We start from the raw sequence: 18,906 nt of genomic DNA on the forward strand, positions 1-18,906 counted from the left end.
AGTAAGGGATAACTAGTGAGGTGCCACGGAGACTTTTGCTGGGCCTACAACTCTTTACAATCTATACTAAACTTAGATACGGACAACAAGTACATTATAATCACATTTGTGAATGATATAGAGATAAATGGGAAAGCAGGTAAGGTGGAGGGTACAAAGAGTCTGCAAAAAGATAAAAGTAGGTTGTGAGTGGGCAAAAAATTGACAGATGGAATATCATGTGAGGGAATTGTGAAATTATCTATCTTGTTGGGAAGAACAGGAAAGCAGAATACTGTTTAAGTGGAGCGGTACCACTGAATGCAACAGTACAGAGGGATATGAAATACAGCAAGTTAACAAGCAAGTAACTAGGAAGACAAAAGCAATGTTATCCTTTGTTGTAAAAGAGGATTGTTAGGGGACGAAGAGAGATGTTATGTTAATTTCTATAAATTTCAGCACATGACAGTTGCTTACTTTAGAAAGGTTTTGCACAAGGGCTACTCCAAATGATGTGAAAGAACTGACACAAGAAATGCTGTGTAAACATTTCTTCAGAATATCAACCAATGTATTTAATTTTCTATTAGAGCAAAAGTGATACAATTCATTACTTAGAATTTCCAGAGACTATTCAGTACTTGGAATTTCCACCGACTATTCCTGCATGCATTGATAAGCAATGTACCTTTCATTTCTATTTTCATTACGCAAAGTCTCAATAAACTTTCAAATGTCATGCCATAACAATTGTGTTGAGAAATTAAGATACTCTAACATATTGGTATAACAATCTGTACATCCTTATCCGCAAAGGTGGAAGGGTAGATGAATAACATACCATTTCTGCTTTATGAGAACAGTACTGAGATGCATGGTAAAAGATGTCTTGAATCGTGACTTGTGGAGAAATCTAACCACATTAGCATTTTGGTAAATTGGTTTATTATTGTCACATGTACCAAAGTACAGTGAAAAACTTTATTTTGCATGCCATCCATACAGATAATTTCATCACATCTGTGCGTTGAGGTAGTACAAGGGAAAAACAGTAACAGAATGCAGAATAAGGTGTTACAGTTACAGAGGGAAGTGCAGTGAAGGTGGCCAATAAGGTGCAAAGCCATGATGAGGTAGATTATGAGGTCAAGAGTCCATCTTATCACACAAGTGGACTTACAACAGCAGGACAGAAGCTGTCCTTTAGCCTGGTGGTACATAGTTTCAGGCTTTTGTATCTTCTGCCCGATGGGAGGGAGGAGAAGAGAGAATGTCTGGGGTGGGTGGGGTCTTTGATTATGCTGGCTGCTTCATCGAGGCAGTGAGAAGTGTAGACCAAGTCCATGGAGGGAAGGCTGGTTTCCATGATGTGCTGAGCTGTGTTCACGACCCTCTGCAGTTTCTTGCGGTCTCGGGCAGAGCAGTTGCCATACCAAGCTGAAATGCATCCAGATAGGATGCTTTCTGTGGTGCATGTATAAAAATTGGTGAGGATCAATGGGGACATGCTGAATTTCTTTAGCCTCCTGAGGAAGTAGAGGTGCTGGTGAGCTTTCTTGGCCATGGTGTCTATGTGGTTGGACCAGGACAGGCTATTGGTGATGTTCAGTCCAAGTAACTTAAAGCTCTCAACCTTCTCGACCTCAGCACTGTTGATGTAAACAGGAGCACGTGCACTGCACCCCTTCCTGAAGTCAATGATCAGCTATATCTCCTTTCTGCACTCTGACACATCATTATTTGAGATTCAACCCATTACGGTGGTGTCATCTGCAAACTGGTAGATGGAGTTAGAGCAGAATCTGGCCATGCAGTCCTGAGTGTATACAGAATAGAGTAGGGTGCTGAGGACGCAGCCTTATAGGGCACCAGTGCTGAGGATAATCGTAGCGAAGGTGTTGCTGCCTATTCTTACTGATTGCGGACTACTGGTCAGGAAGTCAAGGATCCAATTCCAAAGGGTGGTGTTAAGTCCCAGGTCTAGGAGTTTGGAGATAAGTTTTCTTGGAATTATGGTATTGAAGGTGAAGCTGCAGTCAATAAATAGTAGTCAGACGTAGGTGCCTTTACTGTCCAGATGCTCCAGAGATGAGTGCAGGGCCAGGGAGATGGCGTCCACCGTGGACCTGTTTCGGTGGTAGGCGAATTGCAGTGGGTTGAGGTTGCCTGGGAGACTGGAGTTGATGTGTGGCATGACCAGCCTCTCAAAGAACTTCATGATGGTGGATGTTAGAGCCACTGGTTGGTAGTCATTAAAGCATGGTACCTTATTTTTCTTTGGTACCAGGATGATAAAGCACGTAGGAACCTCAGATTGAATTAGGGAGAGGTTAAAAATGTCTGCAAGTACCCCTGCCAGCTGATCTGCACAGAATCTAAGGACATGGTCCAGAACTCCATCCGGGCCAGATGCTTTCTACGGGTTCATTCTCCAGAAGATTGATCTGACATCTGCAACGGTGTCTGTGGGTACAGGTGCAAAGGAGGCTGTCGAGGCAGGTGGTTACATTTCATTCCCCTTCTGTTCAAAGTGTGCATAGAATGCGTTAAGTTCATGAATTGTTAAGCTTTGTGTTTGGATATTTGGTACAGAAATTGATAGGAGTATATTTAAGAATTTCTCTAATACCAATGTGGCAAATAAAGTTACAGAGTGAAAACCTGTCCTTACCAAAATCTGATAGGCTCTTTATTTGAATAGAATCCTTTGGTTTAAAAGTCTTAAAGGATTACTACTATTTCTAAAAATGGTTTATTTGCAGATGAAAGGACAAATCATTTGGAAGCAGAATATAACATAAACAATTTGCTTTATAATGTGCTCTGATATAGTAAAAGGCACTTTATGGAAATGTTGTCAAACTAACTACTGACACCAACATACATATGCAGGTATCAAGCAGACAATCAAAAGCTTGGTCAAGGATAGGTTTTCAGTAGTTTCTTAAAAGGAACAGTAGAAAGGGAATTTCAGAGATTTGGGCCTCGGAAACTGAAGGCAAGACCACCAATGGTGGGATAAATACATTTGGGAATAATTCATGAGGGTTAGAAATTAAAAAAAATGTTCAGCTATCTCAGGGGAATTAAGTACAGAAATAAAATGGAGCAAGGTCCTGGAAATACTTAAAAACAAGGGTAGCAATAAAGATCAGCAAACATAAGATGTAATGGCTAAATCCCTTCTAGCATTCTACAGAATCTCTCTTGCACCTTCTTCAGGGCTTTGGCATCCTTTCTAAAACGTTGTGCTCATCATGAGAATAGCATTCTACTCAACTGAGACATGTATGGATGATCAAAAAGCCCTAGATACATTGAAAGCAAATTAAAACACTCAGTAATATTCACTCTCAGCATGAAGTTCACTGAGTTCTGACCTTGGTTTGATACATCACTACATAATATTCCTGTCCAATTGGTTTCACAGTAAGATAATATGACTGGAATGTCCAACTGACTGCCTAATCTAATATAGCCGAACAGCTGAGCAAAATTACCTCAGCAATGCAGTCAAGGAGATAGTGGTCTAATATTGCCATACTTCTAAAAATTGATTTTTTTCTAGAGTGGAACAAGATTACAATCATTTCCAACTTGAATTGCACCAATCCAGAAATTTATCAGGGCAATTCTAATTGCTAATCTTTTGTGAATCAAACTTGAGCACCTGCTATGATTTTTGCATCATTTGTTCTGGAGAACAAACATGATTTGAAAACACTACTCCACTCCGGCCTCACTCAGTTGTCAAATTACTTGACTCCTTTCATCTGGACAGCACCAATGGCCACTTCCTCATGGTACCAGCACTCTAACTTTCAAGTTTCACACCCGACCTCCCAGTCAACTCCCAGGTTGACCCGAGGGTTTCAATGATCAGCCATCACAATCCTCCACCTTGACAAGGATTTCATGTTACATATGGAACCTAATGCAGTTTTTAAGTATCCACACTGAGGTAGATTCCTGAGATTCCTATCTTATTTTCACTTTTTATATGCAATGCAATCAAAAGCAAAAACTTGGCTGAGTTGGTGTTGAAGGGCACCCACCTCAAAGATCACTGAAACAAGCTGCATGACAGAATTTGTTATGCAATTAAGTTTGATTTTCCAGGTCCTCCAACACAAAGCAATTGAGGTGAAAATTCAATAACCTCAGAACAACTGGCATGATAACTGCAGCCACCATACAGATATGTGTGGTCCATCCATGAGAAAACAAGAATCCCAGAATGCTATTCTATGAGATTAGCTACAAAACAAAAACAAAATGGATTCCTCTCATTCAAAAGAAACTGATGGCAGCAATACAGTCCACCTAACACTTTACACCTGCAAGCACCTGGCTAAAACAAAAACACATTGTACATTAACGTGAGAAAATTTAGCATAGTGACAACAGTTTTCAGAACAAAGTAGTGCTGCTTAGCATGCTTGGTGTTTAGGCAAAGGCTTCTCAAAAGTGTAAGGCCAGTACCAGGGCTAGCAGTGGGCAGTCTGACTTTCAGGAGATAGGTCTTGCTATCTTGACCATAAATCTGCAAAAGACATTAATCAGATTGTATCTGGAAGCATGGTACTACTAACTACTACATCTTGGGAGCCACTTCTCAGCAATGCAAACAAATATGATGAAATTTACTATTGCGTTCAAAGCTCCAGCACGGTCTTTGATTGTTGAGGAAAAAGAGTGTTTGAAGATCGAGACCTCAGACCTGACACAAATTTCAGAACCTACCAAGCAGCAGTGGTCCTGACCCTCCATATGCTTCTGAGACTACAGCAAGCACCTTGAGGCATTTGAAAATACCTCCAATATTGTCTCTGACATCAGTGTCATCTCCCAAGTCAAAATTCCCAGCACTAGAGCCCTAATTACATACAGTCAGCTTCATTGGGCAGGCAATGTCATTCGTTGCTCAAAACCAGACTCCTGAAACAAACAGTCTATTCCATACTCTGTCAGAGGACGAAATGGACAGAGTAAAAGATTCACGGATGTCCTCAAAGCCTCCTTGAAAAATGCAAGGGTGGCATAATGGCGCAATGGTAAGGTGCTCCAGGAACTCAGGATCGATCCTAATCTTGGATGCTCACCGTGTGAAGTTTTCACATTCTCCCTGTCCCCATGTGGGTTTCCTCTGGAAGATGTTTTCCTCTCAAATGCCAAAGACGTGCTGGTTGATAGGTCAATTGGTGTGCAAGTTGCCAGTGGTATACATGGGTGGTAAGAAAACTAATGTTGATAGGTTTGTTAGAAAGAATAGGTTAGAGGAAAATAAGTGGAGGAATGGGACTGGTGGGAATGCTCTGGAAGCAAAGATAGACTCAGTGGGTAGCCCCACCTGTGGAAGAGTTTGCTGTTCCCATCAATTACTTCACAACTCACAAACCAGAGAGGAAGCAAGTCATCTTCGATCCTGATGGACTGCCTTAGAAGAAGGATTTTCCATTGGTTACAGTCTTTCATAAGCTGACCACCATACTAATTCCTAATAATGGAAGCTAAATGGCTATTGTTCCTGCAACATTCCCTAAAAAGACTTGTCTTAAACAATCATTGTCTAGAGAGTCACTGTAATTTTTACTTCAGTTATCTCCTAAAATAAGTTAATTAAAAAGTGACAACTCAGCTGCATCGAGCACTTCATCTACATAAGGAGCAGTGTGTGACTCTCAAGTGGAAGACAGAGCAGGAAAATAGACAGGAAAAGTCAAATGTTTTTTAAAATGTTGTCATGGAACGACACTGGAGGGTTGCTGTTGGTCATGGTCAGTTCCAACCTGCTGTTGCTTTCCTGCCCCTCCATCTACCCACAGGACTTGGCCAGGGTCACCACGAGGCCAGCAACCTGAAATTCATTCCTGCAAAAGGACAGCTGTAGCTCTTCAACATTACATAGATATGTTCCAATACCCAGTTCTGGGTTGACCTTGAGTCTCCTAGTTCTGCAGTGCATAGGGGCTGATTCATTGCTTTTGTTTCAAATCATTATTTGGCAAATTTCTCCTCAGTACATTAATTATATTTAAATGGATTTATCATTAGCTTTTTGCTTTTATGCTTGCGTTCCTTTTTATAAAAACAAGAATTCTTGTACTCTCCCATTTTAACCATATGTGCATTTTAATCTCTGTCTGAAATCTACTTTTAAAGTTGCATTATTTTATAATGTGCTCTCCTTTTTCTTCGTTCCAAAGTGCACTGTTATATTTCTCAGGACTTACTGTCAAATAACATTTATCAGGCCAATTTATAATCTCCCTACGTCTCTCTGAAGCCTTAGTCTTCTTCACACTTAAACACACTTACTATTTTTGTTAAATATCGGTTTGATTTTAAGGCTTTACAACGAAATTCGTGTTATTTAGTTGCTCTTTTAGAATAATATTCCTAACCCTGACTCCAGGTACATCAAGGGTTTTTGAGGTACAATGCAAAAATTAGTTATCTTTAAATAACAGGGAAAGCATCACTAGTGACCAAGACTTGATAGGCTAGGAGCAAAGGGAGCTGATTCAAGATCTGATCAGCAGACAGATGAATGGTTAGCAGGGTCCTCACCTATACCTCCACCCAATGATCTCTCATTCCCCAGATGCCAATCTCGTGCTCCAGTTTCCAACTCACTAAAGTCCATCCAAGTAAGTTTCACCCTCCAAGTTAGCGACCCACTCCTGCCTGGTGATTGTAGGCCCTACCATCACTGATCACCAAAAGAGACTCTATTGATCTCTGACCTCTCTCTTAGCCCCAGGTTATTGTACCCTGCAATTCCTCCAACCTCAGCTCAGTTATACCTGTCTTCCTTTGTGCACACTGCCCTGCTCAGATTGTATGTACTTCAAGATCTTTTAAGCAGCAGACACACAAACATATCCATTGGTGTGAAAAAAAAACATAATGCTGTAAAAACTCTGCAATGCTGTAAGTCAATGTTTCAGATTGAAACCCTGTATCCAGACTAAGAGGAAAGATTGCAGGCATATGGCAACAGAAAGGAGGGGTATCACAGAGGCTGATAGGTGATGTATGGAACAAAGTGAGTGGGGATGATGGGCAGATGGAAGCAGGTGGGGGAGAGGGAAGGAGAAGGGGATGGTAAAGGTTGAACAAAGGGAGAAGAAACCTAGGTGGACTGGTGAGTGTGTATTAGAGGAGAACACCGTGGGCATGAATTATCTGAAATTGGAAAATTCAATGTGCATGCCATTGGGTTGTAGGGCACACAATGTCATAGGAACATCCCTCTGCAAGTGCCAATGAATTTCTTACCATAACGTTCTCCATATACTACAGAAAACGGTTATAGAACAAGTTGGTTTTATTAGGGCTCTGCACAGGGTTTTCATTAAATTGATTTTCTTTGTGAAGAACGTTATCTACTGTATGTTAGCAAGATTAATTCCCAGTTATTCCATACATTGAGAGTTAGGAAAAATTTGATTTCTCACACACTGAACAAGATTAATGTAATTTTCAAACAAAAGCCAAATATGGAAATCTCAGTGATCATGGAAATGTGAAACAGTAACAGAAAAAGCTGAAAAACCAACTGGCCAGGCAGCACCTATGCAGAGTGAGAGAGAGAAACACAATTAACGTTTCAGGTTGATGACTTTTCATTTGAACAGGGAAAAGTTAAAGATAAAATGTGTTTTAAAATACAGAGAAAGGGATTGGGAGAAGAGGGAATAAAAGGGGAGGTTTGTGATAGGGGGTATCAGGAGAAATTGAATGAAACAAACAGTGGTTGTATCAGCTGAGAGGGTGATAAATGTTCATGAATAACAAAAGGTATGTCTGATGGAAATGTAAATAGGATATGAATTAAATCTGAAATTACCAGAGGAAGAGAGAGGCAATAATTAATTCTAAATATGTGAGATACGACAGAATGGCTCATTGTTTAATTTCATGTCAAGAATGAAGTCTACAATGTGCCGAGATGGTAGATGAAATATGTTCCTTGAAAATCTATTGAGTGTAGGAGATCAAAGACAGCTTTCATACTAGAAGTGGGGTGAAGGATGAAAGTGACAGGCAACTGGAAATTCAGGGTCATTCTTGTGGTCTAAACGTTGCTTTGCAAGGTAGCCACTCAATCTGCATTTAATTTCTCTAGTGCCGCGGAGATGAAACCATAAGCATTATAGCTCTGAAGGGGACCATTCCCTCTGTATCATTCAGATCCATTCTTCCATCTTTACCAATACCCTTTACCCATCTCAACAGCATCTTCCCATGCAACTGCAGAAGAATTAACACCTGCTCTTTTACTTCCTCCTTTCCCACTATCTACGGCTCCAAACACACCAGGAGAACCAGCTATTTACTTGTACTTCTTCCAATATAGTAATTTCAATTCTGTGCTCATGACATGTTTGCCTCTCCACCTGGGAAACCAAATGCAGAACAGGTGACAGCTCTGCAGACTATCTCCATTCAGTTGTCAAGCGTGACCCTGAATTTCCAGCTGCCTATCACTTTCATTCACCGTTTTCAGTCTGTCTCACTTCCACTCTGACCTCAATCTTTGGCCTCCAACACTGTCTCAATGTAACTTAAGACTAGCTCAAGAAAGAGCCCTTCATTTTCTGGCTGGGCACAGTACCGTTTACAGGACTCAACACTTAATTCAACAATTTCAGATAATCAGCTATTCCTGCCTCCTATCTCATCTCCAGCATTGAAGTGTATCTTGTTCTTCTGCAGGTAATTTCATTGGTCACTCCCATTCATACCTCTCCAGTATTTTTTATTCACAAGCCTTTAGCACTGACTTTCAGACATCTTCACCACTTCAGTTATCCAATCTGTACCTTCTAAAAGATTTTCCTTTCTGTTCTCTCTGCCCTATCCCCCTTCCTCTACAACTTAAAACTTACTGTATCAAACTTTCCGGAGTTCCGAAGAAAGGTTATTGACTTGAAACATTAACTCTGTTCATTCTTCACAGATGGTCCCTGGCCTTTTAAATATTTCCAGCGTTTTTGTTTTCTATTGTTCAGTGAATGCTTTATGCAAGATTTGCTCAATGGCAGGTTAATGCAAGGGACGGCATTTCTTTATGGGATGCTGAATATTATAGTAATAATATTAACTTAGCAGTAATATCAACCAATGAAACTAAGTAGCATCAGTTTTCAAATACATTTCATATTTTGGTACTCTATGAGTGAATTGTAAATACAAAGTATTGACTTTGTATTAATTCTCTAAACCTTACCTTAAAAAATGAAGTAAAATTTGTTTTTCAAATTCGACAATAAAAACATATAGAATGGGACTAGAAAAAATCACTAACCATTCTTCAGACACTTAGCTTCTGTTTCTAAGTCAAATATTTCTGACTTTGCATTTACTTCAATTGTAATTATTCTGTTGCTCAAGAGGTCATATGTAGCATTGAATTCTGAAATTTCTCTAACAAATCTGTCCCTTTCCTCTGTATTTTTTCTTTTCTTCTCCTCCTGAAAAGGAGAAACAACATACTGCTGATACTTTTCAGATTTGTGGGATAATAATTTATCAATATTTGCAATTCCATTAACATTGCTAAAATAGAAAGAAATCATTTTTCACCATCCTGCTCTTTTATACTTGTGCTTCATGACTAATAAAACCACAGTTCAAATATCAATGAATGAACACAATATTCTGCAGTCTGTTTTCTTTTTACTACCTCATTGTAATTATGTATGGCATAACCTGCCTGGATGGAACGCAAAACAAAAGCTTTTCACTGTATCTTGGTACAATAATAAACCAATACCAAATCATGTTCTGATCATTTCAGTCTGGATTTTGGGTAAAAAAATGCTTCAAATATTGAAATTTTATTCTCTAAATTGCATGCACATATAGTAGTGTATATCATTAATCATTTCTTTTAGGAAGACAAATTTTTCCTTGCATTCAAATCCTCCAAAATATGTACTATTCCCAGGCAGACAGGACATTCGGGCTGTATCTATCAATGTTCCACTTTGTTTAAGCTTCAAAGCAAGGTGACCTGCTCTTTGTATATTCTTCCAGAGCCACATCAGAGGCCACTTGAACTCAAATAGGTGGGTATTTCTGATAACATAAAGAAGAACAGAAAATTACATATGTTACGGACTAGGTTACTATTGGTGAATGTCCCTTTAAGATAGAGCATAGTGGTGTGTGTGTGTGTGTGTGTGTGTGTTGGCATGGTTACGACAACAGAAGATAAAGGACGTAATGACGTTTTTGAAGCAGTCAGTCGGAATCAGTCGGAGAAGAGAGAGAGAGGAGAGAGAGAGACAGCAGCCTGCTAGTCTCTATCGATGGATGAAAAACAGTAACTGTGCCTGTCACTACAATCCATGTATGGATTTTTGGAGTAATCCGGTGGAGTCCAATTTGTCGTTAACCTGTAGAGGGAAACAGGTATTTGTGCGGACGGCCACATCTCGGATGCTTTATGGGGTGGCAGATACTTCGGACCAAAGCAGTGGAGTTCATTTTGTTGTTGACCTGTAGAAGGAAACAGGTATTTGTGTGGACGGCCACGATTCGAGTGCCTTTTGGGGTGAGGAAGATGCGGTGGAGTGGTCACTGCTGAGTAAACACTGAGGTGTCGTTTGGGTTCCAAACTGGAACATTTGGATTTTGTAATTACTCTCTATTTTCTCTCTACGTTTTGTCTTCAGTCAACAGTGGTTGTTGAAGAAGTCTTTGCTCACGTTTCACCTTATGGCTTGCTGAACTGAACTTTGAAAACTATTCCTGGACTTGGAGTTTGGGAGTTTGCCACACACACACACTACGAGTTTAGTTTTTGGGGTTAGTGTTTAAGATCTAACATTTTTACTTCTAACAACCTAACATTTTTACTTTTATTTTTCTTATTATCATAAGTAGTTATTAATAAAGTAGTTTTTAACAATTATACATGACTCGGTGTGTTTCTTTTGTTGCTGGTTCATAACACATAGCAGACTGCAAGGATGAATATGCATACCACATCCTTTTCACACTGGGGAATCAATTCTCTTCACCATGTTGTCAGTCCTCTCTGAGGTAATTGTTGCCAAAATACAATTCTGATTTCAGTTCTAACCCTAATCCTCCAGGTCACTTACCATCTTAACATGGAAATATATTGCTGCCCCTCATCAAAATCCTGGAATAACACTGTGGGCAAATTTACATCATATGGACTGCAGTAGTTCATGAAGATGATCACCACGCCAACTTTCACAAGGACATCTTGGCACAGAAAATCAGTGCCAGTTTTAATGGTAATGTCCACATTCCTAGAATTAACTCTAAAGCATCTTCTGAAATCAAATAAACACTAGTCTTTGTACAAAAGGACAAGACTTAATCTTGATAATTAAATGCTAACTCAAAATATCAGACAAGCACAAAAAGAAATGAACACACACGAACAGGTTTACATGTATCTGTGCAGGAAATGGGGAGGCATGTTTTGACAAAAAACCCTTCTTCAAAACTGGCAGAATTATTGCTGCAATAGAAGTAATGGAAGTACAATAGGAAGATTGAAAAGCCTATGCTCAATTCACTGACTATTCTCAATTGTGCCTCAATTGAGACAGACCTTATTGTAGTTTATCTCAACCTCCAATATTGTGCTACTCATAAAGCTAGAATACATTAAGAAGGACTAAGAAGGCTTACGAGAGCTTCTAAGTAGATATTATTTTCTTTGGCCATCTCCTCTCTTTGCTTCTTCAGACCCTCTTCCCGCTTCTTCAGCAGATCCAAATGGAAAAGTTCTTCCGAAAGATCCTTTACCTTTTTTATAAATATAATATTTAACTGGTCAGATAAAGATTGAATATCACTTGAAATTCATGGTAATTCAAGTGAAAAGTCAAATGAGGTAAGAACCTGGTTTATGTCAGCTTGCTGGGACATTAAATCATGGACACAGTATCCTAGTCAACACTATTAAAGCACTACAGGATCTTTCTGAAGCACAAATAAGACATATATTGAACTCCCAGTTAAAAACACATTGCATTAAAAGAGAATATGCACTATCATTGTGCTTTGTTTCTTATAGAGATTAGAGTCATGCAGAAATGGATGCAATGGAATTATTCATTCAGGTGATGATTACTGGCACACTAAAGTAGGAAGGGGTCTGATAAGCTATCCTGTTTTAGCTGGATAATCAATTGAGTGAGTCTTTGTCTTTGAAATTAGGGAAGTAAAGGACAGGTGGCAGTATTACAAAAGACTGTATTACACACAGGGATAATGAGTGTCCCTTGATGCCTTTTGTACTTGTGAGTTCGATTTAAGGTAAGTTATTCACCTGGCTAAAAAAAGAGTTCAGAAAGGCTTAGAATTTAGTACAACAGGATATGGTTAAGGCAAATAACATAAATCCTTCAAAAGGAAAACTAAATAAGTGTGGGAAAGAAAGCAATAAAAGCATTTGCTAATGGTGTTAGATAAAATGGTGTGGTAGGCAGCAGTCTAGTGCATAAATATCAAAAATGTTAGAATAAATAGTTTCTGTGCTGAAAAAAAACTTTGTAATTATGTTGTTGAGATAACATTTCCATTAGGAACTATCAATTGGATGTTTGAACAAATATCTGCACTTATCTGCAAAGGTTCAGTGTACCTAAATGGGAACATTTAAATTCCATGAATGCCAAAATGTTATCATGTTAAAAACGCAATCAGCAGTTAGTAATTCTTCACAGAGATTGTAAAACAAGCCAACATCAACAATGAAACTGCATTATTAATAAACAGAATTTGCCATCAGTTTTATTTTGGGGGAACATCAACAAAGACCAAGGTAAAAGGCAAGCCAAACAATATTTTGTTAAGTGATCATACTAAATTGTAACAGGCCATTTTACCATACCTGCACAAGAACTTAAAATGAAGCCATTGATCATTATGCTTCTCAGGAATACTATTGAGCACCAATGACAATTATCAACATTCAACTAAATGTGTTTTAATCTTCACTTATCTTAAATATGTCATTCATCGACCATACAGTGGATCAGAAAATTTCCAACCATCTCAGAAAATTAACTGCTTTCTCAGAACCAATGTTCAACCAGTTTCAGTTGTTATGTCATGTGGATATCGTAAGTAGATTGATGCATGAGTTTCCTGAGGCACCAGTATTTCTGTGGATAGCAGCTATTTCAACAATAGTGGTTCAAGTTAACATGGATCCAGCCATGCTGCAATATCTTCCGATTGAGATCTCAATTTCTATTGCACCACAGGCAAAAGCCATCTGAAGCATGAATTCTATGGAGAAAGTTCAGACCTCTTCAAGACACTGGACTGCAGTGTTTAAAGCCGTTATGATACTGCAGCAAATCTTCCCAGCAGCAGATGATTAAGACTACTGATTCCCATCCCTAGCTGAGCACTATGGTTCCATGGAATATCAACCTACTGCCTTCTCTCAGGATTCTCTTCATGCTCCCAGCACACCATTACAACAGGGTCCTCACTGCTGACCACTGGCAAGTTATGGTGGACATCTGGCAATTCTGGTGAAATGGAACAATCTGAAATTGGGCCAAAAATGGTAAAATCCACTTGAGGTCATCCTTCATGGCCATCTGCAGTAAACTTAACTACAAGGAAGAGATCATCCAATAGCTTAGCTGCAGCTACTGCAGGGAGTCAGAGGCTCTATTTCATTAGGAGCTTATGGAGATTTGGTATGTCACCAAGGACTCTTGCATATTTCTACAGATGTATGGTGGGGAGCATTCTGACTGGTTGCATCACTGCCTGGTATGGAGGCTCCAATGTGCAGGATTGAAAGAGGCTGCAGAGGGTTGTAGACTCAGCCAGCTCCATCATGGGCACAACTCTCCCCGCCATCGGGGACATCTTCAAGAGGCGGTGCCTCAAGAAGGCAGCATCCATCATTAAGGACCCTCACCATCTGGGACATGCCCTCTTCATGTTACTACCATCAGGGAGGAGGTACAGGAGCCTGAAGACCCATACTCAAAATTTCAGGAACAGCTTCTTCTCCTCCGCCATCAGATTTCTGAATGTTCCATGAACCCATGAACACTACCTCATTATTCCTCTCTTGCACTATTTATTTATTTTTGTAACCTATAGTAATTTTATGCCTTTATGTCTTGCACTGTTCTGCTGCCGCAAAACAACAAATTTCACGACATATGGCAGTGATAATAAACCTGATTCTGATTCCTATGTAAAATGCAGGAAATGGGTGATAAGGGAATGCATGAGGGTGAATAGTCAACTGCTGTAACTTGGTGGTTTCATTCGGACATATAGATGTGTTGGCTTGGTTGATTTCTTCTCAGAGAGGTAGTGTGATGATCAACAATAGAACAATGGCAACATTGCTGCGGTGTCACACTCTCGGGTTCGAAGTTTATTCATAAACACTCTTGGCGCTGCTGGAAATTGAGTATTTAATAATTATAATGCAGATGAAGGATGTTGGAGGAGCCGGCTTTTTAACTTGTTACTCTACTTATGGCAAATAAGCTACCAGACTGCTCTTATGTGGGCAGCTACAACATTGTAAAATGAAGAATCATGGATGAACACAACATTTTTCTAATTCAGAATGGCGTGTAACGTGGAGGCTACCTTGCAGGTAGTTCATTGTCCGTTCAGGTGATAAAAATCAATGTTTCTTGTGTGTTGTTGAGAAAATTTTCGAGTTGCTGACATCTATTTGGAAGTTAATGCACACTGCAGACAGGAAGCAGTGATGATATCTGTAGATGCTGTTAGCATTCAAGGCTGCTGCTTTGCCCTGAATGAATTCAAGCTTCTATGGCGTCACTGGAACTATATTCATAGAGCAAATAGACAGCGTTCTTCACTCTCTTTGGAGCTGCAGAAACCTGACTCAAGGCTTGTAACCAGTGGAACACCCTTGTGTAGGAAGAAGTTCCTCACTGTTCCGTCAGAAGCTTCTGATTCAGAAGCTCTTGCAACCACATGAGTTCAGATAATTTTCTGATATTGCTGTTTGGGAATGAATAATTGTAATCATATTGAATCTCAAGGAAAAATGGGGAGAATACCATTTTATGTAGCTAGCCTTTCTCAAGTACTAATATGGAGCAATGAAAACTTATGACATAACCATAGAACCATACAGCACAAAACAGGCCCTTTGGCCCACCATGACATTCCAAGTTCAAGTGGTGAGAAGATATTGGGCCTCTACTGCCTTTCTGTTTGAGCCTTGAGCTACAAGAGTAAAATCTTCAACTGAACCTCAATATTATAAAGTACATCCCTGAAGGCACATGCAGGAATCCTCTCCTTTTCATCATTTGCCATCACTGTTTTCCTTCTCTTGCTCCTGTCTGAGAAGGAATGTACTCCCATAAATGAGATATTAAGCAGCATGCAACAAGTAATAACACAAGGCACTCTTTGGCAAGTGCTGCAGTGCACTTCCCAAGTGATCCAGGCAGAGAAATCACATCCCAAGGACCCCAATCACACTTTCTACTGAGCTTCATGTGGCTGTAGTTATAACTGCAGTCTTCAGTACAACTTAGACTGGAGGAGCCAAGGATAGAAGACTTGACTTTGTCCCCAAGAGTAACCATAGTAACTGAAACATGGCAAGTACAGACCTACACCTCAGAATAATTACATCCTATAAGCTTCTATTTGTATGAACATCAATGTGCTGGGAGTGATAACCTTTCTAGCATATGGGTTCACGTTTGTACACCATGTTTATGCAGTCCTCTACTCACTAAATTTTCAGCAGTCAGCCATGTACACAGGTTGGACAGATCTATAGCCTGTAATGCCAGTGGGGTCGCTACATAACACAGCATCTGTGTTGAAGCGCATGTGACTGAAAAATGTGACATTAATAATCTGATGGCTCATGAAATGATCTGGAGGTGACTAAGTTCAGAATGACAAAGACCTCCTCCTCTGAATGCAGAGCAATCCATGGAGTGTAAGGTTGGATCTCTGACTGCAGAAAATGACAGCTTTATACCATCACTGAATTAGAAAACCTGAGCCTCTGCAGGCATTACTCCTCAAACAGAGGTAGGAACTCTCAGAAGATACTTTGAAGGGAAGGTGGGGCCTTTACTTCCTCCTTTGCCCTCTATCGTTCAAAAGGACTTTCCTTTGCCTCCTCTATTATTGCTCATAGTCACACTGGAACTTCAATGGAATCACATACAGACAACGTAATCTGTTTAATGTTCAGAACACATTTAAATTTCTGTATACCAAACTCGTGTGCTCAGCTCCCAGTAACTCCCCAATAAAACTTAAAGTAAAAGATGATCTCTCTAACAGCACAGGTGTAGAGCTTGTCACTAACATGCAGGCATGCATTCCTGTTTGTGATCTATTCTTTATGTTAATTGCATTTACTTGAATGAGTTCACAGGGATTGTTAATCAAGTATTAGCTTTGGATCGATGTCACCGCTGCATTTCTTATGCCTGCGCAAAACAGTACGATCGAAAGTTGCATAATCGACTGCACATGCTGTAAGGTTCAATTTATGTCTGGCATTCAGCTTCAAGCTAAAATTTAACTGCATTCACATCAGATATATGTTCTATATGACTGAAATCTTAGGATACTATTCTTGTGACTTGAGCTAGTTGTATCACAATATCTGCATGAAAATTAAAATTCTCTATTAATATTGCTTTATGTATGCTACCTCTTGTCTAATCTTTGTATTTAGAGATTCTACCATTGTGCTGCTGCTATATAGGAGCTTTCTGCAAAACTCCCACCATTATAAAAAGTGTCAAATTGTGAAGTACAACATAGGTCAGCCTGAAACAATCCAAAGGCTAGCATATGACATTGACTTGACATCCATAGTCAGAGCAGTGCAGACACAAGCATGATTGACTTGACATCCACAGTCAGAGCAGTGCAGACACAAGCATGATCGTTGCAAAATTGCAGATGGTTATCTTCACTAACTTAGATCACATTAGAGGCCGAATTAGGAACATGCCATCTTGTATTCTTTGGCTTGATAACTGATACAATCGACAGACATAAGCCCTCTGACACTTCTCCCATGGATTTTTCAAGCATGTCTGTTCTGCCTTCAAAACCTATCCGCCAGCTATAGTAGAATAGCCAAAGGGACCACAATGAGGAGGTTTTCACTGTAGATATAGCATTCAAAGTCAGCAAATGATTTTAGCACAGAAATACAGATGGCTTCAAACAGGCCAATGGGAATAGGATTTGAAGTCAGCAGTTAGTGCCCAGGTCCCCAAGTGCATGCAAAATGTGCGAGTGATCCTTTAGATCAGGCTGTTGCACAAATGCAGTAAATTTGCAAACAAGCTTCCACTGTGAATAACAGCTGGTCCTATTTAGGATAATGTTCCCAATTTATACCAGCTATGTTCTAAAAAGTATTTCACACATGTGCATCCTGTGGTAAACCAGTTACTTGCACAAGTGAACTTGGTGTAAAATGTGCCAATGTGTTCCATTCTGGAAACCTACAAAGGTTATGCAGAACAATTTCTTGGCAGCAAAATTACAGATAAAGATGAGGTAGCATAGTTAAGGTTAAGGCATGTGGGATCCAAGGCAAGCTAGCCATTGAGCCAGAACCTTGAAACTGCTGTTATCAACTGCATCAAACCACAGTTGCAGATTCCATATTGAGAAGTTATATTAATGTTGATGACAGAATTTTAAAGTCACATTGGACACTATGGGGGCTTTTGCTTAAAGAATCGAGACCCAAAATATGGCAAATCTCCTGCTCCACCAGGGGCGCCAACACCCTTGACCACTGCTACACAACCATCAAAGATGCCTTCCGAGCCACCCCTCGTCCTCACTTTGGGAAATCAGACCACCAGGCTGTGCTCCTCCTACCTGCATACAAACAGAAACTAAAACAGGAGGATCCAGTATGGAGAGTCGTGCATTGCTGGTCTGAGAAAACAGATGAGCTCCTATGTGACTGCTTTGAGACAGTGGACTGGTCCATGTTCAAAGACTCAGCTGCCAGCCTTGATGAGTATGCCACCACCATCACAGACTTTATCAGCAAGTGTGTGAAGGACTGTGTACCAAAGAAGACAATAGGAGTGTTCCCAAACAGGAAACTATGGATGAACCGGGAGATCTACTCCCTACTGAAGGAGAGGACTGCTGCACACAAATCTAGTGATCCTGATCTGTACATGAAATCGAGGTATGACCTTTGGAAAGCTATCAGGAATGCCAAGAGGCAATACCGACTCAAAATAGAGTCCCTGACCAACTGTCAGTTATGGCAGGGCTTACATGCCATAACAGGCTACAAGATGAAGTCAGGCTGCACAGCTAACAACAGCGCATTCCTTCCGGACAAACTTAACGCATTCTATGTGCGTTTTGAACAGAAGGGAAGTGGATTGTCACCATCCACCCTGACAGTCACCAATGCAGCTGAACCTCTGATCACAGTGGAGGACGTAAGATCAGTCTTTCGGAGAGTGAACACGGGGAAAGCACCTGGCCCAGATGGTGTCCCTAGCAGTGTGCTCAGATCTTGTGCTGATCAGCTGGAAGAAGTATTTGCGGACATATTTAACCTTTCCCTGCTTCAATCTCAGGTTCCCACCTGTTTTAAGAAAACCACTATCATCCCGGTACCGAAGAAAAGCGAGGTAACATACCTCAATGACTACCGGCCAGTGGCTCTGACATCCACCATCATGAAGTGCTTTGAGAGGCTGGTCATGGCACACATCAACTCTAGCCTACCAGACAACCTGGACCCATTGCAATTCGCCTATCGCCAAAACAGGTCTACTGCGGATGCCATCTCCCTGGCCCTACACTCAGCTCTGGAGCATCTGGACAGTAAAGACACCTACGTTAGACTATTGTTTATTGGCTACAGCTCTGCCTTCAATA

The 18,906-nt window shown here is 40.2% G+C and overlaps 1 protein-coding gene across 1 annotated transcript in view; it reads right to left on the reverse strand.

Annotated features, from left to right (window-relative positions):
* The window catches only part of ccdc172 (coiled-coil domain containing 172), a 51,545-nt gene that overhangs the window by 23,798 nt on the left and 8,841 nt on the right, over nt 1-18,906 (reverse strand). The window contains exons 3-4 of the mRNA XM_052027726.1: nt 11,662-11,778; nt 9,296-9,461 (exon numbers count right to left, since the gene is read on the reverse strand). Coding sequence (XP_051883686.1) covers nt 9,296-9,461; nt 11,662-11,778 — 283 coding nt within the window. The remainder of the gene's footprint in view (nt 1-9,295; nt 9,462-11,661; nt 11,779-18,906) is intronic.

The sequence above is a fragment of the Pristis pectinata genome, chromosome 12 (assembly GCF_009764475.1).
Source record: "Pristis pectinata isolate sPriPec2 chromosome 12, sPriPec2.1.pri, whole genome shotgun sequence".
NCBI lineage: Eukaryota > Metazoa > Chordata > Chondrichthyes > Rhinopristiformes > Pristidae > Pristis > Pristis pectinata.